This window comes from Macadamia integrifolia, chromosome 11 (genome assembly GCF_013358625.1).
Source record: "Macadamia integrifolia cultivar HAES 741 chromosome 11, SCU_Mint_v3, whole genome shotgun sequence".
Taxonomy (NCBI): Eukaryota; Viridiplantae; Streptophyta; class Magnoliopsida; order Proteales; family Proteaceae; genus Macadamia; species Macadamia integrifolia.
In genome coordinates, this window is record NC_056567.1 from 9,265,299 (window position 1) to 9,292,654 (window position 27,356).

Below are 27,356 nucleotides of genomic sequence, written 5' to 3' on the forward strand. Positions count from 1 at the left end.
AAAGTCATAACATCATCCACCAAAGAAACTATGCCTTTTGTTTCCCCCAACCCATCTTCAACACTTACAGCATTTAAGCCCATTACACTGATCTAGAATCATCATCAACATGTCAAAAGAAAACAGAAATTTAAAACATTTAAAAAAAAATTATGAACACACCCAAACATAGTATCAGAATGGCAGGAGACACCAACAAGGTATTAACCTCAAACAAGTTACTGTGTAATGCCAGATCAAATTATAACCTGCTAGCTAAACCAGACAATAAGCATCATTTGTTACATACGTGAATCCAGAATTATTTTTACAACAGAGAATGTAATAAAGATGGATGCCACCCAGATCAATTTACAAGGGTATGCTCGTTTCATTGTTTCCCTCTGTTTCAAGCACAGACGGAGACTGCTTTTTAACTTCCAGACTGACTGATCAGGGACTAATTTGATTTCCTGACTTGCCTTCAGCTAAATGTCTCTACTTGTCCTACAACTAGACCTAACCCAACTACTCAGTGATGAGAGTTCCTGACTCCTGCACCATGAGGGCAACCAGAGCCTGAGGATAAAAACTTTCATTTGCAGAGCTTTGCGATATGTACCCCTTCCTGAGTGACTTTACAACAGACAAGAGGCTGCAAAGGTTACTCGATGTATTTTCTCTGCCTAACCCGAATACTGAACACTACGCATCTCTCCCATTTTTTTCATCTTTCAGCAAGAAAGATGAGATACAAGATCAATTTGACATCTTAGCACAGACTGATCTCTAGTTATATTTTGTACAGCAATTCATGTAGATCTCCGCCATTGTTTCTTCCCTTTCTTTGGATGTAATTTGAAAGGGCTCCAGCTCTTTCTCCGTTTGGGAGTTTCTGAGAAGAGGCCTGAGGCCACAGCCTGCTGAAGCCATATCTGAAACTCTTCTTCGTCTTCTTCCATCATCTCAGCATCCAAATCCCAAGAAAATCTGCTTGAGCTGGACCTCTGTGTTGCCTTCTCCAACCCAACCATGTTTACATGGAAGCTTGGCCAATGGGTATTGGGCCTACAACATTCCATTCCCTACAACAAAAATTCAAGATGAAAGGAGGTGAAGGTGAAATCAAAGAAAACAAGGCTTGAGGTCCAATCAGGAATATTGCCACAGTAAAGTTTAGGATCCATTAGTTGCATGTGATCAATAACAAAGAAGCTCGTGAGGTCACAAATTAGAGATCCCAGAATAACATTTTGGTTGTCAAAGATCAGTCTGTAGACAAGATTATAGTAGATATTAACCACATTGTGTTATAAAGTTACACATCCCAAGTACCATGCACGCCTCTTGTAGGATTTTTTTTCATCATTGGACACGTTTGCCAACCATCATGGTTAGTGACAAACATGCTTTATTCCATCTTTTCTTCTATGATAATTTTTTTTCCCCTCCCCGTTACAAGATTTGTGCTTTTTATAAAAAAGCATACAGGTAGCTCACAATGCGATACTACGCCAACTATACAAGTTCCCAACAAACCACAATTACTCAAGACTACTAATTCCAGAAACAATGTGTTACATTAACCTAGTTAGACATTACCATTAATGAGATAGAATTTCAGAGCCAAAGATTTTGGACAACATAAAAGTTTATACGAGTGTAAACATCAATGGGCAAGTGTTTTCTGTCTGGAAGCGTCCCCTGCACCGACACACAGGCACACAAACCCTGTGTCCGGCGCAGGGGCCACTCCGGACAGAAAGCTTTGTCCCAACATTAGTATATCTATCACTAATTTTCAGGAAAATATTCTCAAAATTGTAAGATAAAATAAACAGAGCTTTTATCAAATTTTTTCCCCAGTGCTGTAAGGAAGGAACGAATACAACCTCATCACATTATCTAGATCAGGAAAATCACGTAGCGAAGGCTGATTTAAACATGACTGAAATGACCTTTAAAGCTTAGAAGCAAAGCTATAAACTGAACTGAGAAATGCTAATCAGAAAACAAATAAAAATCATACCTGACAAAATGCCCATTCCGACACATCAAAGATCTTACTTTCTGCACAAACATAGGCACATGGTATTTCGACCTGAAAGAAAGATGAAACTGGTGAAACCAAAAATAACCATAGCATACTACAGCAACTTAAAAGAATCAGCAAAAAATAATATTGACTAAAGATGTAATGATAAAAATATATTTTTCTCCCCTCTGGTCCAGAAATGACAGAGGATTATTGTCCAAAATGCTACAAGAACAAAAACTTGTAGGGAGTGAGGGTGGTTGAACTCAGAAACACCATCTAAATGGCAGAGGGGGGAGGTGCTCCAGTTCCAGAACAGCGGCAATCAATCGAAATGAATTTCCAATCATAATCAGTATTTGCTTAAGATAGGATTAATCAAAGCAAGTTTCTCTGGTAAGATAAATACCTTCTGTGGCCTTGCTAAGAACGGTGAACATCCATCCTCAACCCATCCATCTCCATCCTTGGCTTGATGATATTGACAGCAATCCTAATGCCAAAGCCAATATTAACTTTTCTATATCTGTAACAAAGCCCCAGATATATTTGAAGTATAAACAAATACTAATCTAATAAATTCAAAAGTAGCCTCACCTGACACCATCTGGCTTTGGCCTTAGTCCTATTGGTGCATATCCATATATGTGAATAGCCACACTTTGTGCACTGTATACGTCTAGACTCTTCAGAGCAATAATCCATACCATCCTGCCACTAGTAAGAGAAGTAACAAAAATTGTTCCATTCAGTTCAATATCCACAGCAACTACTCAATTATGCTACTACACAGATTCACATTAATTAATCCATTAAGCCAAGCATCCTGCTTTCCTACAGACATTTTGCCCGCTGCTCCAGTATATTCAGGATGAACAGGCAATGGTATAGTTACTACTTTGATTGTCGCACCAAAATTCTAGACTAAATGATTTAACAACAGCACAGATGGACTTGTTCATAATCCAGGTAGAACAATATCTTTGTATGTGAAAAACCTACCAGCAACCTGGGGAAACCAAAGCAAAAAAGTTAGTTATGTTTGCTTTGATGTCACTACAGATTTATTTCTAAATCAATAAGGAGACTTCTTTCCTCTTGAGAACAGACATGACCAATCTGAAACAGCCTTCTGATAGGGGTCTGGCGACATTGCCAACAAGGATGATGCTTTTGTCTAGAACATCCCATACCAAAATCAAGATCAACTAATCTACTTGGTTTAGCATAATGATCATCCATAACCTTTCATAAGACACATTAAAAATCTAAACGCAATCTAGGGGAGAGACATGATTACCTATAAAGCATAGTTGTTTGTCAAGGCGTAAGGCGACCCAAGGCGATGGAGGATGGTAAAAACATCAAGGCGACGCCTAGGCGACCAAGGCACCAGTCGAGGCTGAGCTGCCTTGACACCTAGGCGATGCCTTGACAAATATGCTATAAAATATCTATTACTTTGTATCTTCTTTGGCACGCTGCCCCTGATACCTTTTTGAGACGCAACAAACTGGATAATAGACAAGCAACAAACACTAGTGCAATAGAAAGATCTGAAGCAACATATCTGCCATATGGCAGCTTAGGTGGCACACAAAAGACAACAGGCAGGTAAAACTTCCTATCCATGTCAAGTTTCAGTGCAAAACGACTACACCACATGGCAAAAGCAAGAACCTCCCACCCCCATCCTACCACCCTTTTTTTCTTAAAAAAGGTCAACATTAAGGCCACTGAAAATACGGAAGGAATAGTCTAATGTATGATGGGTTAAATATCAGGTGACGCCTGCAATATGAGATATGGGCAACTGAATATTTGTTTTATATAATGTTCTTGAAATTATTTTCCTCTATCTATCTAATGCTCTTGATTGGACAATGCTCCATATGAAGAGTTTTATAATTTCATATAATAAGGTTACTTTGGTTACTAGGCTATTATGTTGTAATGTGTTTTTACTTTGTTACCTTTTACCTCCCTTGGCTATCATATATTAGCATGGTGGTAAGGATGTAATTTCCTTCTATGTTAAGTGAATCAATATATTGATAATAGATCTATTGTTCATTTGGCTATCACTATTTGTTTCATTCCTTGATGATTGTTCTTGCACTACATGGATTTTTTTGATGAAACATAAGAGTGATGTCTATGTTAATTTGATACAAAATTAAAATTGTATGTTCTGATAAAGGAGGGACTACATGAATAGAGAACTCCAAACTTTTTTTACCAGTAATGCCATTATCCATTAGCTTGCTTGTGTTGTCACACCCTAACACTAACTGGGAGGAAAAATCGCCATTTTTTGGAACCATGCATGTCCCTAAGACTTTTTTATCTGACACCCTTCTTGTTGTTGCCTTCTTAATGAACCGCATACCCATTAAACTCCCTGGTTCCAAATCCCTGTCGGAGATCTTGTCTCCTCAGGTTTCTGCTGTCTCTCTTCCTCCCAAGGTGTTTAGGTGTGTCTGTAATATCCATCTTAATAAGTCCACTCAGACTAAACTTGATTCAAAGGCCCTCAAATGCCTTTTCCTTGGGTATTTCCCCTCTAGCAAAGGTGATAAGTGCTACCATCCCTCTTCCAGAAGGCGGCTTCTTTCCAAAGATGTCACCTTATTTGAATCTGTACCTTTCTATACTCCTCATCAATATCCTCTTCAAGGGGATAGTTCCAATCTATTACTAAGACCGCCCGGTTGCGAAGCTTATCCAGAAGATTTTTTTTATTTGCATTCACGCCTTTTGGAAAGAGCTACTAAATCAAGTTCTCGTTTAGGTGAAGTATTTAGATGCCAACGGGTCAACATTATCAAATACCGATCAGATGGTGTTGTTGAGAGATATAAGGCAAAGTTAGCGGCCAAAGGGTACAGTCAAATGTATTGGATTGACTATCAGGAAATATTTGCTCTTGCAACTAAACACAATTCGTTAAGAGTTCTCTTATATTGGCGGTTAATAGAGATTGGGCATTCAGCTGAATTGAAGAATGTTTTTCTTCACGGTGATTTACAAGAAGAAGTGTACATGCAAACTCCACCAAGCTTTAAGTTCCCTTCGGCTAAAGGAAAAGCGTCAAGATCTAAGAAGTGAAAAAATATGTCAAAGGAAGTTTGTTCTAGATTTGTTGAAAGAAACAAGAATGTTGGGTTGCAAACTAGCAAACTTCTGTTGAGAAAAATCACAAGCTAGGAGAAGGCTAAGGTCCATCTCTTGTTGATGCAGAGAAATACCAGAGACTAGTGGGGAAATTGCATTATATATCTGACTCGCCCAGATATCACCTATGTAGTTGTAGTAGTGAGCCAATTTATGCATGCTCCCAAGAGTGGGCACTTGGATGTTGTATATCGCATCCTCAAGTACTTGAAGTCCAGCCTAAGAAAAGGCTATTATATGCCAAGCACATCCATTTGAGGATAGAAGGCTATATTGATGCTGGTTTGGGTGGTTCAATTTCTGACAGATGCTCTACAACTCTACATCAGGATATTGGACATTTGTGGGTGGTGGTAACCTAATCACATGGAAGAGCAAAAAACAGCCCGTTGGGCGCATGAGGCCATGTCTCCCAAATGATTATAGTACGGCTGCTCATCTAATATCAAATCTATCAGTAAATCTCACTTCCCTTCCCCCGCCGAAAGGGATAGCGTATCTGTAGCTGATCATGACCACCCTTACCCAATATTTAGTTTAGACATGGCTCGAACGCCTTTACGCGATAGGGATGCATTAATTTTTCTTCTGCGAAAGAAGGGGGAAAAAAAGTCTTTTTCCATGACAACAATCGCGATGGTTGACGAGAGAAAAGGGTTCCAAACCTCTTTCAATAGATTCATTTCTGCAGTTGAGTGATTTGACCGAATGATTCGAAATCAGTTCCACTTCATTCAAATTCGTCTCGGCTCCCTCTTATTGTAGAAAGAGTTTTCACCGAAGCCGGTTACCGCCTTCCGGGCCAGCTACCGAGGTAAGGGGAAAAGGATCCACTTGATTCATAACCAATAGATTTATAATCCCACCCGGCTCAACTATCGTAATGTGTCCTGGTGCCAAAGCTTCTTCAACCAACTAAAGTGAGGAACACTTGGATCATAGAGTATGTGAACTCCTATGGTTGAGAAAACTAGTCCAAGAGTTGGGGTTTGATACTTAGGCACCTATGAGACTCTATTGTGATAACAAGGCTGCTATAAGTATAGCCCACGATCCGGTGCAACACGACCGAACAAAGCATGTTAAGATGAACCAACATTTCATTAAAGAGAAGATTGACTCAAGCCACATATGCACCCCCTTTCGTGAGGACAGGTGATCAGTTGGCTGATATCTTCACCAAAGGCTCATTCCTTGTCAATTCAGTACTCTTACATGCCAGCTAGGAATTTATGACATTTATTCTCTAGCTTAAGGGGGAGTGTTAAGAGTCATATAGTTTCACATAACAAGAGTACTTTGGGTACTAGGCTATTGTGTTGTAATGTGTTTTGACTTTGGTACCTTTTAACTTCCTTGGCTATCATATATTGGCATGGAGGGTAAGGATGAACCTTTCACACCCACAACTTGCTACCGCCAACTGTCTTCTCTTCTTCTTCTTACTCTCATCTTCTCCCTTCTCTTATTATCTTACAATCTTTAGTTTCGAACTCCATGTGGCTCAAATCAAGCCACTCATTTTCCACGAATATCAAGATGGACACTCAAAGAACCATTCACCTTGTGACAAAACCTTAGCAACCAGCCATAATCTGAAAAAGAGAACTAAGAGAGGAGGATGAGGGAACTAGTTTAGCGATAGAACCAGATTTTTTTTTTTTTTTTTTATCACACTAGACCACATGCTTTATTTATAATGTGCAAAATAGAAAGAATTACATCCAAAACAGGAAAAATAGGCAATACACAAAACCAAATCTAATTAAATTTCCTCACTCCCAATAGGGACAACCCCCTTATTGTGACACATTTTAACACATTCCCTTAAGTTGGAGTATACATATCATAGGCTCCAACTTGGACCAACAAGAATAGATATTAAAAGATACATCGGTCTTAAATAGAAGTTGTAAACGCGAGTGAGGCAAGTACACCTATCATCAGCAGGATCAGTCGATAAAAAATCGTCGTGTCGAATAAACCAAGCAGAACCATTAGCAAAGAACAAAATAGGTAGTAAATAACACCAACCGCAATCCAAAATATCATAACAATAACATCAAAAGCTTTGCCGAAGGAAGGCACGTAGTAAGTAGTCATCTTCACAAAAAGGCAAATAAAAGTGCATCATCCAGGTCCAGGTCCGTATGGGTTTAGTATGGATTCTTTACTTCTTGGGATATCATCAAAGAGGACCTAATCAAGGCAATCAGAAACTACTTCAACCCAAGTCAGATCAAGGGAGTTGGTCATACCTTCCTTTGCCTCATTCCAAAAAAGAGGGAGCTGAAGCTATGACTGATTTCAGGTTGATTGCTTTATACAACCTTGAACCTTCTATACAAGTTCATAGCCAAGATCATTGCCAATAGACTAAAGCTTGTAGTTGACTCTCTTGTTAATAACAATCAACTGGCCTTCATCCCCGGGAGAAGTATAGGGATAACATTATCCTTTGTCATGAGATTGTTAGAGGTTTCGACAGAAAATCTCACTCTCCTGTAGCTCTCATGAAAATAGACATCCATAAGGCTTTCAAATCTCTCATATGGGATTATATTGTCTCAGTCCTCAATAGTATGGGATTCCCGCCTAATTTCACTAATTGGATATATCACTGCATTGCTTCTCCTCACTTCTCTGTCTTAGTGAATGGTAAGCCCAGTTGGGTACTTCTCCTCTTCTGTGGGGATTAGGCAGGGGTGCCCCTTATCCCTTTACATATTTTGCATGGACATAAAAGTTTTTTTCTAAAAGTCTGTAAGTGGCCACTGATCAGCAGCACCTTATTTCTGCCATTCCTAAGTGCAAGGCTGTCAATCTCACTCACCTTGCCTTTGCAGATGACTTGATGATATTCTCCATAGCAGATTCTTCTTCTCTTGAAGCCATCATGCTTTGCTTAAATCAAGTTTCTGCTATGTCTGGGCTGTGTATCAATCCTGCAAAGTCTCACATCTTCGTGGCTGGGATCCCTAACTCTTCTAAAGCATCTCTGCTAGAGGAAACCGGATTCTCCTTGGGCCTCCTTCCGGTTAAGTATCTTGGGCTGCCTCCCATCCCAGGCAAGCTTTCAGCTCATCACTATACCCCTATGCTTGACCTCATCAAAAAGCGTCTCCAACTGTGGAAAGGGAAGCTCCTCACCTTTGATGGTCGTTTAGAGTTCATCAAATCTGTCCTTCAAGCTTCTTACATCTATTGGTTGAGCATATATGGGTTGCCTCAGTCCATTATCACCAAGCTTGAGTCCATATTTGCCTCTTTCCTTTGGTAAGGAAGTGATTGTTCAGATTGCTTCACCCTATTAGTTGGGCCGCGGTCTGTCTTCCTAAAGCTGAAGGGGGCTTAGGTTTGAGACGAATCAAGGATGTTAACTCAGCTGGTATCATAAAGCTTCCTTGGAAAATTGTCACAAAAAAGAAGAGCATTTGGGTTGATTGGATCTACAAGAGCCTGCTTCACTCGAACTCTTTCTGGACAGTGAAATGCCCTCCAGATGCTTCTTGGGTTTGGAGAAAATCATTGCTTTCTCCCCCCATCCCAACAGCCATCTCCTCCCAGCATGGTGACTGGGCTAACACTTTCCTTTGGCTCGATCCCTGGCACCCCAAAGGAATTCTCTATCATATCATAAGTGCCAGAACTATCTATAGCTCCCCTTTGCCTAAGCATGTCCTTGTAGCTAATATATTATCCTCTGGCAATTGGTCCCCCCCCCCCAGGCTCAGTCCCTGCCCCAGCTTGTTGACATGAGCTCTTTACCGGTCATCCTGGATCCCCAGAGGCAAAGGAAAGATTCTATACTCTGGTTGCCTTCTTCCTCAAAGCTCCTCTCTTCAATGGCTGATTGGGAGTTCGTCAAAAACCATGGCTAGCCCTCCCCTTGGCACAGTCTCATCTGGTTCAAGCATCACATCCCCCGCCAAAGTTTCACGACTTGGAGAGCTTCCACAAATTCCTTGCCAACTCATGCATTCCTCATTCTCAGAGGCATTCCAGTGGACCCTATGTGTATCCTATGCGGCAATGAACCAGAAACTATAGAGCACCACTTCTTCGCTTGCGCTGTCACCTGTATCTAGAAAGGGATCATTGCCAAGTGTTGACCAGCCAACAGAAGAATTCTTCCATTCCATAGAGAATGGATTTGGGTTTATATGACTCTTTAGGGGAAGTCTAATTGTGATACTGTGGGGAAGCTCGCTTTTGGTGCAACCATAAATTAGATCTCTATGAAAAGAATCTATAGGAAGTGGACATCTAACTCTCGCTCTCTAGATAAGATTTGGGGCTCCATCTCCTTTGATGTCAAGGCCAAGATTTCTTGTCTATCATCCACTTGTAGTCCCTCCCCTAGAAACTATCAAATTGTAAATTCATGGGAGCTTTCCAGCTCCATTATCAGGAATAGCCCCTCCATGAGTCTGGGTTTTGTTTTTCTCTCCCCCTCCCCTTATTAGGGGCTATAAGTTCTCTTTTGTTTGGTAATGAACTATTTATTCACCCAAAAAAAAAAGTGCAATATCCAACAGCTACATCATAAGCCTTTCTCAAAGAAGGCAAATGGTAATCTCCACAATAGAGATTATGATAAAAGTGCAACATCCAACAACTACGCCATTAGCTCTTCTCAAGGAAGGAACTTGAACAACAGGATAACAATAATGTGATTACTAAAAATCTCATAATTAGAGATTTGACTAGTAAAGATTAAACTCACCCTCGACCCCAAATAGAGACTCAGATAAAATTGCAGCAGACAGCTGGAATTTGGTAAGGGCAAAAAAAAGAAAAACTTTTCGCCCCCCACTCTCGAAAAAACCATAATCTAAGTTCTCCTCTGGCCGTTGCTCTAGAGCAACCTAGCCGGGCTACTCCCCCCTCCTCTCCCTCTCCCTCTTCCTCTTCCTTCACCTTCTCTCTCTCCTCTCTCCTCTCTCCTCTCTCCTCTTCTCCCTCCCTCCTCCATCATTCTTCTTACTCTGCATCTACCCCTTCCCTCTCCTCTCTTCCTCGTCTTCTTCTCTCTCCCTCTCCCTTCTTCCTCCTCCACCCCCTTTCTCTTCCATTTCTCCCTCTGTTCCTAGTGTCAACCATAGTTGCCAAGGCGTCGCCAAGGCGTCGCCTAGGCGTCCAGGCGGTTTGCCTGGGGCCTAGGCGACAGCCGCCTTGTTGCACTGCATGTTGCCTTCTATTTCGGCACTTATTTATGCCAAATATCATTCAAGTAAATGAAATAACATTTGTTATTTCATTTACTTAAGATATTATTCATAAATAAGCAAATACCCCCTATTTGAATCCAATAAAAATAGTTTAAAAATCAAATTCCAAAAGGATAAAAAGTCAACCCCCCAGTCCAAGAACAAAAACTGGATTTTGGTTATATGGACGATTTTCAACTTTTAAATGCTAGGGTTTTTCTCAATTATGAAAATTTTATAAATTCTATCATGTTAAAACATTGCTAAAAACCAAAAGTCCGGTAAAAAAATATTTTGTTTTGATATTCATAAAATTATTTTCATTCAGGCGATTTTAACAGTATTCACGCACTTAAAAATAAGTTTGACTAAAGCATTACTTTGTCATTGCAACTCAGATTTAAGTAATCTTAGACTTGTTAGAAAGCTGGTTTTATATTATAACTAATACAAAAAGTCTCATGTAAAAATAAAATCATTTGACCAGTCAAACTTATTATAGAATTAGAGCATTTTTCTAAATGTTGATTTTTTATAACTTAATATGACTTAATGTTAATTTTTTATGATTTGATGTGGCTAAATGTTGATTTTTAATGACTTGATGTGGCTTAATCTTTATTTTTTATGATACAAGGTATATATAACTTACTAAATAATGTTAGAAAATTGAAAAAATAAAAAATAACACTTGTTCGCCTAGTTCACCTTAAGGCGGGCGCCTTCTCGCCTAAGCGCTTAGACAACCCTCCGCCGCCTTGGTTCGCCTTGTCGCCGTGACAACTATGGTGTCAACTAGCTCGTTTGGTGTTGAGACTGTTGCAACCGCTTGGCTCACCTTCCCGTCGGCCTCCTATCCTACTTGGCCTACAGTCGCGTTGGTGTTGGCCCCTTCTAGTTTAACTGCTTCACAATCGCTATCTCGCTAGGCCTATTGACCTTTTAGACACCACTCCTGCCAAGCCAGTTGTCCTGATGGTCGTCAGCGCCTCTTGGCTGCCCGCCCTTCTAGATGACAAGCTTGTATTGGTTTGTCCACTGGCCCGCCTACTCCACAAGACCTGCCTCTCCGATGACCATCGCCTAGCCTACTGCCCTTCTGGACGCCACTCCCTTCAGGCCTGCCATCCCATTGGTTGTCAATCCCTGAAGGTTGTCCGCCCTTCCGACTACTAAGCTCGTCTGGTCTATCCGCTTGCTCGCCTCTTTGGCCTCCACCCCCGTTGTCTATCTGCTCCATTGGGTCTATCGGCCACCAGCAACCTACCTTTTTCAGACCATCGGTCGCTAGATCTGTGTCCTACCGGAAACAGCCTCTTTAATACCAGGCCCTCTGCTGGCAGCAATTCCGTCATTGCCCTCAAAAAGGCCGGCGCCCCTCTGCTAGGCTAACTACCAGCTTGGTCGTGGCCCTCTGCAAGGCCAGCATTCCTCCGTTGTGGCTGCCTCTTTTCCCGAGGTGCTCCTTCGTGTTGGGAGCTAGGAACTGTAGTATTGAGATCTGTTTGTTAGTGTTTGTGGTTCTCTTCCTAGATTGACTGGTTTTCCCTTCTCTTTTGTTTGGGCTTTTGGGCCTGGTTGTAGGAATTTTTTAGCCCATGTGGACCATGGATGTTTCCCTTTATGGGCTTTGGTTACCCTTTTTGGGTTTGTAATTTCCCCTTTGGGGCTATATTTTCCTTCCCCTTCTTTTAATGCATTTACTATTCACCCCAAAAAAAAATTCCAATGAACAACATTAGGTTGTTGTAGACCAGACAGCATAAGGTTGCTGTGAACCAGACAACATAAGGTTGTTGTGGACCAAATAAATTGCATTGTATTTGCTGCTGAATACCATCTTCATAGATAAAATTCTTGCTGAGCACACGAGCAGATGACACGAACAAATAATTAATAATTAATCTTCAACTAATGACTTGAGCTAAGCAGATAATAATCAATAATCTCCCCCTCGTGTAAAACACGTGGACAAATAATTTTCAACAAACCGCACCTTAAAGGATAAGCATCACAACTAATCCCATAATCAAAAGCATCACAATAAAATAATTTCCAATCCCCCTCACAGTAGCAAATCTGAACAAATAATCTCCAACCACCACATCATGCAAAGACCAATTTTCCAAAAATTATAACCCCAAACCGATGTGATCTCAGACCAATCAAAGCAATAAAATTGCAAATATATAAGCCCAATGGAATAACTGTAAATTTTTGTCAGACTTATGGGCTCATCCAAGCAAAAGAAGACTCAAATATATGTCAATAACAAGACATAGTGACAATTCTGTAAATATATCAAGTTCTCAATGGGGAGTGGTAAGACAGTAATTAAATAGAACTCCAAACACAAAGGGATTGTAACGTACTAGTAGAAGGGGTAGACTAGAAATTGACAAAAAATAAGGGTAAAAGGTAACTAATACGGTACTGTTAAAAACAAAACAAAAACCACTAGAAAAGACACCACGTAAATAGAGGCAATGTGGTAATGTTCCCGTATCCTAAAAACACCCATCTAAATAGGGGCAGAGTTATAATGTTAATGCAAGAGAAGCAATTGCTTGGGAAGGGTTATTTCTAGAACGAAAGGAAATTAAAGATAGAAGGTAATAATGGATAAAAAAGGAGGGTAATATGGGTAAAGAAACTAAAAAGGGTTTAGTTACTCCAAGGAGAGGAAGGAATCGTCTTCTTCCTTTGAAACCAGAAAACAAACTGGCGGTAAATCCACTATCCCATCGACTTACGAGAAAAGAGAAACCCCATCTGCAGCAGCTCCTCCCATTCTATGTTTGAGTTTTAAAAGATTGCATTAGTTCCTTGATTCATCCCTGCAATAAACCTAAGTCACCGCAGTCTTGACATAAACCAGTAGCAGAAATGGATGAATCAAATGGAAACACAGCAACTGATGGTAGAAAATTGAGGATAGCATCAGCAAATCAGAGCACCGCTAGTAGCAACAAATTACACAATAAAATATCAAAGAAGCAGTAGCAACAGATGCCTTCAATCAGCACCACGATACCAAAAGGACCCTCAATTCCTGCAATCGAACAGCAGCAGTGACAATAAAGCTGTAGCAGACAACCCCAATAGACAAATCAGCAGCTCGATTCAATATTAGAAAATCAAAGAACCATAGCCCATTGCAGCTCCAAGCAGCAAATTGACAGTAGCAACACGATAGCAGGTACAGAATCAATTGATTTTGTTTTTCTTCACACCAGCAGTAAAGCTTCACACCCAGAACCAGAATCTGAAGAAGAGAACAGAGACAGAGAGAAGGAGGACAAGGGAACTAGTTGAGCGATAGAACCAGTGTGTGTATTCTATCACTGGACTACATGCTTTAGCTATAATGTGCAAAATAGAAAGAATTACAACCAAAACAGGAAACATAAGTCCAATAGGAAACTACCTAAGCAATACACAACCAAATTTAACTAAACTTCCTCACTCACAATAGGGACAAACCCCCCTTATCACGACACATTTTAACACACCTAAACGAATAAATATACTCAATCTACTTATTCCAAAGTCCTTTCCAGAAACCAACTTTTCCACATAGATTGATATGGAAATCCCACACTCCAAAATATAAATTTTTGACATAGGGGAGTTGCCTTGAGAAAGAAAAAACTGCTGTTATGGTGCAGAGAAGAAGAACCAATAGGGCTCTTCGTTTATTTGTGAGTCTGCTTGATTTTTCCCGCGGAAATCGTAGAATTAGCCTCTTTCTGGAATTCTGCATCCTTTGTCATAAGGAGAAAGACCTTATGGAAATACTATGGAGCATTTGGCCAGAAAGCAATAACCAAATTTTCAGGGAGGAGATGTAGAACAGTGATCTATATATGCGTGTTAATAATGGAATGGGCAACCAACCAAAATACATTTTGGGAGATACCTTTTGACTATATTATTTGAGAGTGGGAAATGTGGTGAGATCTACACCTTCCAAGAGGAGATAGGACAGGGATGGACAGCCCAGATGACTGATCTATCAAAATAACCTTTCATGTGAGAAGTTTTGGTACCCCAGGACCCGCAGAAAATGGTGAGTTTTTAGAGATCACTAAGGCAACATTTTACTTGGTTTTTCAAGCTTTATTGGGAGGGCAAATTGAATTCTCATACAGCTGAGAATTGAGATTCAAGCTGTCATTCAGGGACTGAATTTTTGCATCTTAACCTTAGATAATTGAGGGTGATTCAGTTCTGATCATTAAATGGTTACTGCAGGACAGCCTAATTCCTTGGAAATCAGCACATCTCGCTAGGAGGACGAGGTCTTGTGTAACCAGGGGAATATCACATTCTCTTGGAAACCAAGATCAGCCAATTCCTTAGCTAATTCTTTAGCCGGGAGGGGTTGGGAGGGACTTTTTGTACATGGGGACATATCCAATTGTATGAAATGAGGCTACTTTTGAGTTTGTAGAGAGGCCTTCCCGTTCACGTGCACGTGGATGTCATATATGCCCTAATGGTAAATCCTCCTTTTTATAACAGTTTTTTCCTAATAAATTTTGTTAATTTATCAGGGAGAAAAAGACTCAACTTATTCCAAGTATTTGGGGTCAAGCCAGATGAATCATATTTCACAATTCCTCTATGTTAAAGGCCATAACTGTTGCTAACTCATACACAATCATTTCTTCCCTCTACTTCAATCCAGGTCATCTTCAGAGACAAATCACTTTGCACTGGTGCATGGGCTGCCCTTGGTTGCACATGGCCAACCCATCCCAATCTACTTTCTAGGACCTAGTAACCTATTGGAGTCGCTTTGCCTCTCATCTGTCTCAACATCATCATATCTCAGTGACACATTTCACACCTATACTATTCAATTGCCACAACATTAGGCCCCATACAGTACTTTGGTCAGATAGCCATCGTATAAGAAAGAGCTATAAAATCCATAAAAAAATAATAAGTTAAAGAAATCCTCTTCGTCAAAAGGACCCCTTTGGCCATGCTACTCTTAGCTGCAACCTGCAAAATTCATGTCCAAGCAGAAAAAAGACTACATTGGGACAAACAAAAGAGTTACAATGCATGCATAAAAGCAAGCACAAACAACAGCGAATGTGGGTGCAATACTGCAATATGACTTATGCACTCAATAAGAAAAAATTGTAAAATTGATTTCTCCTTTCACCATGTTCACCCATGATCTGACTCACAACAGAAACAGACAAATTTCGCAGAATTCAGAATGATGTTTAGGAACTAGCACATGGCTCATATACACTACCGGCTGTGAGGTGCTGCGGGACTTCTGACACACACTCCTTGATTCCCCCTTCCTCAGTTCATCATCATAGTCTCTCTTCTTCGTAGAATTTGAAAGAACCTGAAAATTCATCACTGTTACAAGTTGCTAAGGCCATAACATGATGTGCATGATGTAGCACCAGTTTGATATTGCTAATCTAGACAGAATAACTAGTAAGGAAGCTGCAAAGACATAATGTTTAAACATAAGAAAATCTAGATTACAGTTTCTAGTAGATGTAAACTTGCCTCGAATGCACCCTGAAGTTTTTTGAATGATTCACTTGCAAGATGACTTCCCATATTTTTATCAGGATGTACAAGCATGGCCTGCACTGAAAAAATAGAAATCAAATACATATACATAAAAATAACAAAAAAGAAAAAGGAAATAACAGAGAATATCCACCAAACTCAAATAAAGCAACAGTAATATCGTGCAGCAATTAATCATATTTGGATAGAAAGCTTGCCTTCAACACTGCGATTAATCATATTTGGACAGAGCGGAATATAAGGAAATGGACCTCCAACTCCAGGCCTATTCATCAGATTTGGGATTCCATCTCCTTTGAAATCAATGCAAACTCTCTGGTGTTTCTTCTCCTTGTATTGATTCTTAAAGGAATAAACACATTGCTGTCTCCTAGGATCTCCCCATGTCGCTTATTTGTACCCCTCCTCCTTAGGATTGGGATTTTTGGTTTTTCTTTTGTATTTCTTTCTCTTTTTTCTCCCTTTATTCACCCAAAATAAAATATCGTGCTTCGTGCAGCAGCACAACAGCCAGACCCAGTTAAAGGGTAAAGGGAAAGGGGAAGATCACACCAAAAAGGTGCTTCAGCCCATTACTAAGTGGCAAACATAATGTTACTCGATCCTGTAGCATGTCATATGTATAGTATACAACTAACTAGAGGCATTTTATGTGGAAAACTGCATGTATTGAGAGAGAGACAGAGATGGTGGCATAATGGGTACGGAAGGAGGGGGTTGGGGGTTTCGAAGCAGAGTCACCGTTTTCTTAATCTAAAGTAATTACATTAGGATATAATAAAATAAAAGGGAGGGGGGGAAGAGCCAGCTTCACATACCAAGTGAGGAAATAGAAAAGTAGGTTTCCTTAATGTGCTTATATAGATTTAGCATGGGGAGTGCAAACCATGCATAGAAGAAATACACATAAGTACCCTCAACCCAAACCCAACAAAAGAAATAAATAGGCAAGGGAGAAAGAGAGAGACTAAACCACTACTTGGTAGACCCCAAGGAAAATATACGTGAAAGGGAACATGATACTATTTGTAAATTATAAATAGTTAAGGAGAACTCTCAAGCAGTAGCATCACAATGGAAACTGCAAATAATAAGCATACCTTTTTCTTGTATTCCTTTTTCAATACAGTAGCATCAACGATCTTGTAGGAAGGAAGTCCCAGTGTTTCATAATGATTCCCACTATTCAATATCCTCTTCATCTCATCCAGTGAGGTTGTGTCTGCTTTTACCACCTGGCTTGCAGAGCATTCTCCCAGGCTATTCACAAAATTCAAAGTGGTAGTAGAAAGTTTGCTGGATGATTTGAATGCATGAAAGTTCTCAGCATCGCTAGTTGGAACAGAATATTCACCAGCTCCTGAGAAGTCCTCCTCTGTAACTGTCTCCGATTCTTTTTTCTCTTCAAAATGTGTGCCTTCAGTTGCATTGTCACACCCTTGAAGCAAGTAATTGAAGATATCATTTGACAGGAAGGCAAGGTTTATCGAGAGAAAAGCCCCCAGCCACCCAACACGAACCTTAACACAATAAAGGGCATATACGGTTGCCATTAAGACCACGATCCGTGCATGGTTTAGGGAGAACAAATAACCTGTTCATAGAGTATTCAAAGATTTCAGATTACCCAAAAAAAAAAAAAAAAAGGAAGAAGGGATCAAGGACTGCTTGGATGCACTTTTTCCAAAAATAACAATCAAAATAGTCACAATGGAGCCAAACATCATTTCTCCAAAATTTTGTACTGACATCAGAATTTGTTATTAAAGCTCTCAGGTTTGTGAATGTTCACCATGCCAAAGGAATCAAAAAGGTCCAACTTCCATGATCTGTGCTCATGGATTTGTCACTGAAAAATGAGGTGTACTGGTGACACTCAAGACCGGTCATAAAACAAGATGCGAACTCTACTGAATCAACAGGATGACAACAAGAATATATCAACAGCAATGATTCATGCTGCACATTGGAAGGACTAGGATCCTAGGATCCACTATTTGATGAATAACACCAAGAACCAGTGCTTCGCAGTCCAGGCAACATACGACAAGGGACCCACAAAAGTAAAACTTCACAACTAGGGATGGCAATGAAGCGGTTAAAGTGGGTACCTGCCACGCACCATCTCTGATGGATCCGGTACGTTAGAGCCTTTTCGGGTTAGGGTTGGAAACAGTATTCGAAATACGCACTGGTTGACTTGTAAGTAATAACCGGTACATTACCAAAAAAAAAGAGTTAATAACCCGTATGTTTTGCGGGGACAGGGCAGGTACAGATTTGCAATATACCAATGCAGGGCGGGTGTGGTATTGATGATATCCATATCAAATCCGCCCCATTGCCATTCCTTGTCACAATTACCCAATCAGATAGTAGCACAATCCATGGAGAGGAGCTCACACATGGGAGACATCAAGGGGTGGGTTCCACCCCACCCAACCCCCCCCCCAAAAAAAATCTTCAACAAGATCCTGTGTGTCAAGTCATAGCATTAAAAATGTTGTCAGATCAGTTGGACTGTCCATCTGGCAGTAATAGAAATATAAACCCAATCTATTTTATGCAGTGGACTAGCCAATCTACTGTGTTTATTAGGCCTTTGCTTCTTGCATCGTACAATCCAGAATAATAAGCATCAGGTCACCCGGGATTGATCCTTCCCAGGACATTGATACTTAAATCCTGCTTTGAGTACCATCCTCCAAATGATCCCCAGATCCAAATTAGAGAAAAGGGTGCCAGATATTAACAATGAGCCAATGAGGCACCCAAAGGATAAACCATTATGTCTAACAAATAAATCAATAGTTAAAGAAAGAAACACCTTACCTGCTACTAGAAAGAGCATTCCTGTTATCCAAAAATTACCATACATCCACAGAGTCAAAATACCAAACAGCCCAACAATAAAAAGTCCAGGGGTATAACCTAAGTATCTAACAGCAGCCCCAGCAGCTCCCTGAAACAATAAATCTGCTGTCAGTCTATCAGAAGAGCCAAACTAATACAGAATATCACATGAAGAAGATAAGAATCATTAGCTTCTAACATATTTAATCGGGTAACTAAAAAGAACATTCTTCCAAAAAAACACTTGTAAAGAGTTGGTTTAGAGTCTATCATATCTCCGTATGGTTGCCAGAAAAAGCAGAATATGAAAATCCTGAAATGCACAGAAACCAGTCAGGACTTCTAATGGGGTAACTGGCTAACTGCAAAGAGCACACTTCATAAAACACATGAGTGAAGAGTTGGTTTTGAGTCTAAAACCAGTTCCATCAATAGCACCCTTATTCATCTACACATTCCCCTTCTCATGTTGTCAACAACATGCCTGTTTTGAGCTCCTTGGACTCTAAAGTTGGTCAGTTGGTCACCATTGCATAAATATCTGATTCTCCAAAGATGATGCTCATCATCATATAAATATATTATTCATTTTTCAACAGCCACCTTCCAGTTTATTTATTTAAAAATAAAAAATAAAAATAAATAAATAAACAGACAAACAAACAACCAACCCAACCAAATCTAGAAGGCCTTATATTTTCCCACCCATATTAATTCAAATCAGCTCAACTAAGCCTTTTTCCAAACTAAATGGGGTTGGCTACATGGATCTTGATTCACCATTCCACCCTAATCTGCATTATATCACTCCTTATAAATGTGCTCAAAGGCCTCCAATTCAATCCCATACCACATCAAACATCTCTCCTTCAACTTATTTTCTATTGCCGCCAATAATAGATCACGAATATGTTCATTTTCTTGTTTTGTCTTTTCTAATTTTTCCACTCAGCCTTCTCAACATCCTCATCTCCACCATCCTCCTTTTTTTTATCACTTATGATTGAGCCTAAGTAGGAGAAACTATCACTTTAAGGTATCTCCCTGCAATCCATCCAACCTACTATATTTTCAGCCCTATTTTTCACTCTAGGTAGACTCTACTATTATGTTCTAGTCCTAATTATTTTTTTATGACCACTTAACTCCATGGTTCAAGAACTCGGAAATGTCGGCCGAAATTTTGAACATTTCGGTGGACCCCTAAACCTAGTATTACCAAAATTTCGGAAATTTTGGCCCAAATTTCTAGCAATAGCCCAGAAAAAAAAAAATACAGGTTTCGGCAGTTTTAGCCCAAGCCAAAACCTGTCCGAAACCCGAGATTTCAAACCTTGCTTAACTCTAAAGCACTCTCCCCTTCTTTTGTTTCTAAAACTAACGGAAGCAATAAAGAGGTATTAGCAGATTCTCCAACCCCTTCACAAATGGCTCATCCTCTCACAAGTTCAAATCTGCTGTTCTTTATATTGTCAGCAGTCAATATGAACCCTCACCCTGGATGGAATGAACGTATATTTCATAAATTGCAGCTGGACAAGAAAATTTCAACTCGCATAACCAAGGAGTTTTGAACATGGTTCATAGTCTTGGAAATCACGACTGCAATTTTGGGCATTTCTGTGGTTTTGGTCGACCCCGAGACAAAAACCTAGTATTTGGGAAATTTTGGGAATTTTGGAATTTCGGCCCAAATTTCTAGCAATAGCCCAGAAAAATATACCTGGTTTCAACCTGGTTTCGGAAATTTCAACCCAAATTTCAGTTTCGGCCAAGGTCGAAGCCCGAGATTTAGAACCCTGGTTGTGAAACATTTTGAAGGAAAAAGGCTCTTCTATTGTCTTCCCTGCAAATCCTCATGTCACCCCCAAGACCCTGTATGATAACCCCTTGAGGAATCTGAAATAGGAAACAACAACCCATCAAGTTCCAAATTATTTAAGTTTCTTTACAAGTTTCCTCCACTTAATCCAAACAATGCACTAATAGGTTGGTGTTTTTGAGACATGAGCCTATAAAGATTCAGGCACAACATTTGTAACCTTACAGTACCACGCCAAACATCATCTATTAATCTGATTCTAATCATTCTATCATCATTTCCTCACTTGCGCTTGTGTAGATCTTCAGCAGGATTCTAGGCTCAGGTTTAGAGAAAAGGATTAGTTTGCACTAATCCCAAACCAGAAATCCAGAAAGAAACTAGTAATTAACAGGATGGCAAAACAGGGGACTAAACCAGAAAATTGAGCAAAAACAGGGTGCTGCAGGGAGTGAAGAACTAGTATAAACTAAGGCTCCATTTGGTATCGTTCTAAAAAAACGTTTCTGGAGTTTTTTCGTTCTATTGGAACGAAAAAACGGAATCTTCTGTTTGGTGCACTTATGGTCCGTTTCTGTTTTTTTGGAACAAAAAGTACAAAAAAAAACTGAAAAAACGAGATTGGACAGAACTCCAAAATGGAGTTCCATCTTCCCAGTTTCGTTCCATTTTACAAAAAAAAAAAAAAAAAATTCCCGATAAAAATCTGAAATTTTGAAACACCATTTTTTCATTTAAAAACTGCGTTTTGACACAAAAACTGAAATTTTCGTTTTTGACACGAAACGGCGTTTCTGTTTCAGAAACGATACCAAACGGGCCCTAACTTGTGACACTGAGTTCAGTGATAGGAAAAAGGAATAATGGGGCAGGAATCCACCTTTCAGCGGTTTTGGAATCCTAGCATTAAGACTGAAATTACAGACACGATAAATCTAAAGAAATAATTGGAGATAGCAATCCCATCAACCAGCTAGTGATAAAACCCAATTCAACTAAACAACTACCTATAGTGTTAACAGAAAAAATGGGGAGAATGCTCGAGTGATCTGACGTTCACACAAGCCCTTTATTTATAATATGCAAAATAGAGTCATAACAGCAGTACAAGTCACCCAATTACAAGTATACCGCCCATCCAGCCACCCCAATCTAAATAGGGTTGCTGGAGAGGGGAAAGCCCCAATGTGCCCCTACGGCCCCTATTCTAACATATAGAAATACAGATAAGCTGGATTGCTAACATCAAGCCTAGTTCAGCTCATAGACAGGATAAAATTATGAATAAAAAATGAAATAGAAAACAACTGCCAAGACCCCAATGAATTCTGTATTCCTACTTATTTACCCATATTTGAGGCCCATTAAAGTGGCCTATTGCAATGAAAAAACCCTTAGATCAAAGGCCCAATACATTTGCACAACCAACCCAAGGCATATTTCCACTAAAATAAGGCCAGTTCTATGATTTATCTGTCATCGAGGATTTTCAAGAAAGTGAGTTGAAAGATTTAGCAAGACATGAGACTAAATGTAGAACTTGAATCTTTGACAGAGCTAGAAGATATTGAATAAGTTAATAACAAATGGAAATGTACCTTTAGGAGTCGGCACTTTCAAAATTTTGTTCGTCTCTAAAAGCTTAGAGAGCTCCTTCGAAGGCTAAGTATTTAATCATTTTTTAGGATGCCAACTGTGCCAAGTGTAAGAAAATGAAAATATTTACATGGGAACTACTGTTCTTCTCTTCAGTAGCTTTATTTTATGGGGAACTTGTGTAGCACTGTTTTAAGCCTTGGACATACACATCACACGTATGCAGAAAGATATTACGCAAAACCATTATTATGGGTGGTCAATGGGCAGATCTTATATGAACTTTTAGGCTATGTTTGGTAACCAAGAAAAGAAAATAGTACAAAAGACATAATAAAACAATAAAGAATGATTACATAATGATTTTTTATGTCTATCTCTCTCCTCAAATTCAAAAAATTTTGAATTTTTTCTTTATTTTACTTTTCTTTTCTTTTCTTTTCTTGGCTTCCAAACATAGCCTTGGAGGTATGGTGAGGTCATTCAACCATAGGACAAAGCTGGACCTTCTAAATCAGTCATATGTTGAGTTAATGACCCATATCAACTGTTTGGCTCACCATGTAAGGAACCTAATTATTTTGAAGCTTTAGCTGTCAAAATATTGACATTTTTAGGTCAGATACCTACAAAAATTAGACACCTATTTTGCCACCTCTGTTTGGGCCCTAACATTACCAAAGGAAGCGGTGGACCATTAGGGAGCCAACTAAGCAAATCCAACCAAACTTGGATGGATCGATGACCAAGAGATTGTGTTTCCAAGCTTAGCAAGATAACTCTTTGCAACTGGCCATAGTTGTCATGGCATCGCCTAGGCGTCGCCAAGGCGGTGATTTAGCGTCCTGGCTGAAAAAGAAGTTCATGGCAGTGCTACAATTTACGTGACTCACAAATGGCGGCCGCCATTGGCTGATAAGCGTCTCTATGGCACCACCATGGACGCCAGGTCACGCCTGATTCACTAGGCGGTCGATTTTTTGTAAAATGCAGGGTGATTTTGATAGGGCTATGTTGATTTTTGATGATTTGATGTTGCTTAATGTTGGTTTTATATGTTATAGGGTATATATTGTAGGCCATAGTTGTCACGACGCCAAGGCGAACCAAGGCGGTGGAGGGTTGTCTAAGCGCTTAGGCGAGAAGGCGTATGCCTTGAGGTGAACAACGCGATCATTTGTTATTTTTTATTTTTCCTATTTTCTAATATTATTTAGTAAGCTATATATACCTTGTATCATAAAAAATCAACATTAAGCAACATAAAGTCATTAAAAATCAACATTTAGCCATATTAAATTATAAAAAATTAACATTAAGTCATATTAAGTTATAAAAAATCAAAATTTAGAGAAATGCTCTGGTTCTATAACAAGTTTGACTGGTCAAATGATATTATTTTTACATGAGACTTTTTGTATCAGTTATAATATAAAACCAGCTTTCCAACAAGTCTAAGATTACTTAAATCTAAGTTGTAATGACAAAGTTATGCTCCGGCCAAACTTATTTTTAAGTGCGCGAATGCTGTTAAAATCGCCTGAATAAAAATAATTTTATGGATATCAAAACAAAAAATTATTTTACCGGACTTTTGGTTTTTAGCAATGTTTTAACATGATAGAATTTATAAAATTTTCATAATTGAGAAAAACTCCAGCATTTAAAAGTTGAAATCGCCCCTATAACCAAAATCCAGTTTTTCTTCTTGGACTGGGGGGGTTGACTTTTTATCCTTTTGGAATTTGATTTTTAAACTATTTTTATTGGATTCAAATAGGGGTATTTGCTTATTTATGAATAATATCTTAAGTAAATGAAATAACAAATATAAAAAGCATTTAAACCGCCTGGACGCCTAGGCGACGCCTTGACAACTATGTTGTAGGCTTGTAGCATGCTAAATAACTTTAGAAAATAGTGGAAATAAAAAAATACCATACTAAATAACTTTATAAAATAGGGAGAAAAAATGACACATAGGCGATTTGACCGCCATGGCAACACCATAACGAGCGATTCATCGCCAAATCGATTAGTCACCCCTCCACCGCCTTGGATCGATTTGACGCCGTGACAACTATGCAACTGGCCATATGTCAAATCTTGAAGCCCACGATGTAGTGGAGTCCCTCCCTCATATTATCAACCATCGAACCATTCTATAAAAGATTTGACTTTCTGATCATCTACCGTAGCTTTATTTCCCTACACAGATAAGGCCTTTTAGACAAATTTCAAAATGAGCAAGGGTGGGTGGGGCTACTGGGTGCAGTTTCAGATGATGGGAAGCTGCCACATGGTAGAAAGCACCTTGCGAGAGGTTTAATTCATACAGCTACTTATGAAAAGCACAAATTGTGAGCTAAGTGCTATGAGAAAAGCTCATGCATCTAAGATGCAGTGCTTGCATTCTCTCTTAGCTGCATATATTGACAGAGAAGAAGTTTGCATGCATTTCGTAAAGTGATTATGCCATTATCATTATTCTAAACAGAGGCACTAGTTGTTTGAATTATAGTTGTCAAGGCGTCGCCTAGGCGTCCAAGCTCTTTCTCGGGTTCAAAGCAACCGCACACTTTGTTGCCGCTTCATGAGTTCATGTTGATTGATGTTTATTGTTTTTTTTTTTTTTTTTTTTTATGAATTTGTGATATTATATCCTATGCTTTGTTTATTATATGTCAGTTTTCTCATATTAGGTCATTACTAGCATAATTACATCATATTGCATTGATATGGATTTTAAATTTCAAATAAGCATAATTATATAAATTTTTCATCGCTATATTACATAGTCATATGGTACATGCCTAGTGAACCTTGCCAACTCTGTGCCTCTCCAACACCTTGTGTCGCCTAGTCACTGTGACAACTATGGTTTGTATACAAATGTTTTATCTGGAAATTTTTCTGCAAGTAATGATTTATTTGATAATAAATATCAATCCTGCTTTCACAGAAAAATGAAATACATGATCACAGTTGTTAAGACGATGCCTACCAACAGTGGCTGGACATGTCCATGGCAACCAGTCACTTTGTGTCTAGGCACACAGACCAAATTTAGTCCAAAAATGGGAAAATAGAAGGGTAACGGGGAAAAGAAGAAAAACATACCTAGAACTGATATCACCGAGGAATGGAGCATACTTTCTGGAAATATGGCACTCGCCTTGAGTGCCTTTGTGTCACCAGCACCAAGGCTCCTGGCAACTGCCATGGTTCGCCTTGGCACCATGACAACTATGAATAGTGTACATGATTCCAAAGCATAAGTATTTTCTGTAAAAGCAGCTATATCCAGATGTTGATAACATCTAACTATCCTTCCTCCCCAACAAAAAAGAAAGCATTTAATTTTCTAGAAGAATGTTTCATTAAAACAAACAAGCTTCGGCATGAAGATTTCGACTGTATGAATAGCAATTAGGAAACAGCCCTGAAGACAAATGACAATAAAACTCCATATACAAATTCCTCCTTGCATGAGGCACTACTTGGTTATGTCATGTTTATTCACCAGCATATCATCCGGATGAATGGTAGTTGGCTAATAGACAACTGGATCATATCACTATCATGTAGATCTACCAGCATGAGTATCTGAAAGATTAGATGTTCCAAACCACTCAACAAATGGAACTCTGTAGGCTTCATAACTTACATGTTGCTTTGTGTGAATCCAGAATTTAGACAACCTAGCAGGTGTAATTTCACATGTGGGGCCATTTCAGTTTCCTTTTCCATTTTGAAAGTTGATGGTATGAAAACTGATAATTAATAACATCCGTAGACCATTGCAATTGCAAACTTATCCCCTCCAAAGTAATAGAACTGATCAACAAGTTCCTCTGAAAATATAGAACAAAAAGAAAAAGACTCAGGAGGAGTAGACTTACCAGACTCATGAGTACATATACCAGGCAATTAATAGATGTCAAACTAAGAAAGCAACTCCACATTATAACAAGCAATGCCACAGGACCCAGGCTGATCATAGACCCAAAACCCCGGATGATACAATCCTTCCACTGTAACAACAATGTCATCAGAAATTTCCCCATCATCAAAAACCCACTGTAAACCATCGGCCAATGGCGATCGACGAAAAAGACAATCTTGTCTCCGAAACAGCTCACTGCAGTCCTTGTATTTGAGAAAACGTGCTTCTGTGACTGCAACCACTTCCATCCTTGCTTGAACAGCCCTATATCCTCCATAACACAAACCTAAAATCCCACGATCACAGCTCTCTACTATTTTCTGATTCTCTTAACTAGAACCCTCAAATGCGAAATACTGAAAATTATTATATGAATTCCATATAAATCCACAACCCGTCCTGACTATTTAAATTCGATACATCCCATCTTCTTCGCTGCTGATGAGAAAGCTAAAACATTAACTGAATCCACAAGAAGAGCTTGATCTTGTACTCAACTTGCAGAACTCCAGCTCTTCCTCTACCACCCAAGCACTTCACTTTCGCATGTCCCACTTCAAACAAACAAGAGAAGCAGATTCAGAAACTTCCATTTGCAACGACATCAACACGCCATTAATGAACTCAACAAAGGAACTTCTTACAAACACCTTATAAAAACCCATGAAAGCACTAAATCCGCACCAGAATCCCACAAAAAGAAGCCCCCCATTCCTGTCAAAGATTTCAGTCCGATTCCTTCACTTTACCAAAACAGCAGCTCCATTAAATCTCTCATTTTTCCTTTCTTTGACAAGTACAAGTTCCAACTTTCAAAAGATACCCCAAAAATTCCTCAGAAAACCAAACTATTTCAGTCAAATTGATCCAACTTCTTCACATATTCAATCTCATAACCAGATTAAACTAAAAACAAACTCAAATTAGATTATCAGAGGTTCCAATAACTTAGCGACTCCGTCGGATTACCACAGAAATCACAGTTTCGTATGGAAACTCCAACAGAATTTCTACTCTATTGATCATAGAAGGAACCTTATTAATATGTAGTTATGTACTTGAAACCCTAGAAATCTCTACGAACAGAGCGTGACGAGACCATAGCTTTTCCTTCAAGCCTTGCTCCGTAGCATCGAAAACAAAAGCGGAAAACTCTCAGAAAGGTATGTAATG

At 39.3% G+C, this 27,356-nt stretch overlaps 1 protein-coding gene across 2 annotated transcripts; it reads right to left on the reverse strand.

Annotated features, from left to right (window-relative positions):
• Nucleotides 1-203: 203 nt before the first annotated feature.
• On the reverse strand, nt 204-27,356 carry LOC122093681. Of its 2 annotated transcripts, none has more exons than XM_042664069.1 (9): nt 26,140-27,356; nt 18,799-18,928; nt 17,067-17,560; nt 15,940-16,020; nt 15,671-15,769; nt 2,612-2,725; nt 2,424-2,507; nt 2,009-2,080; nt 204-1,064 (listed from the first exon to the last, which is right to left on the reverse strand). In XM_042664069.1, exons 1-9 carry the CDS (start codon nt 26,458-26,460, stop codon nt 792-794), a joined length of 1,668 nt encoding a protein of 555 aa, XP_042520003.1. In that variant the 5' UTR covers nt 26,461-27,356; the 3' UTR covers nt 204-791. The 2 variants fall into 2 exon arrangements, with proteins under 2 accessions (XP_042520003.1, XP_042520002.1); XM_042664068.1 differs by having other exon boundaries at nt 2,612-2,731.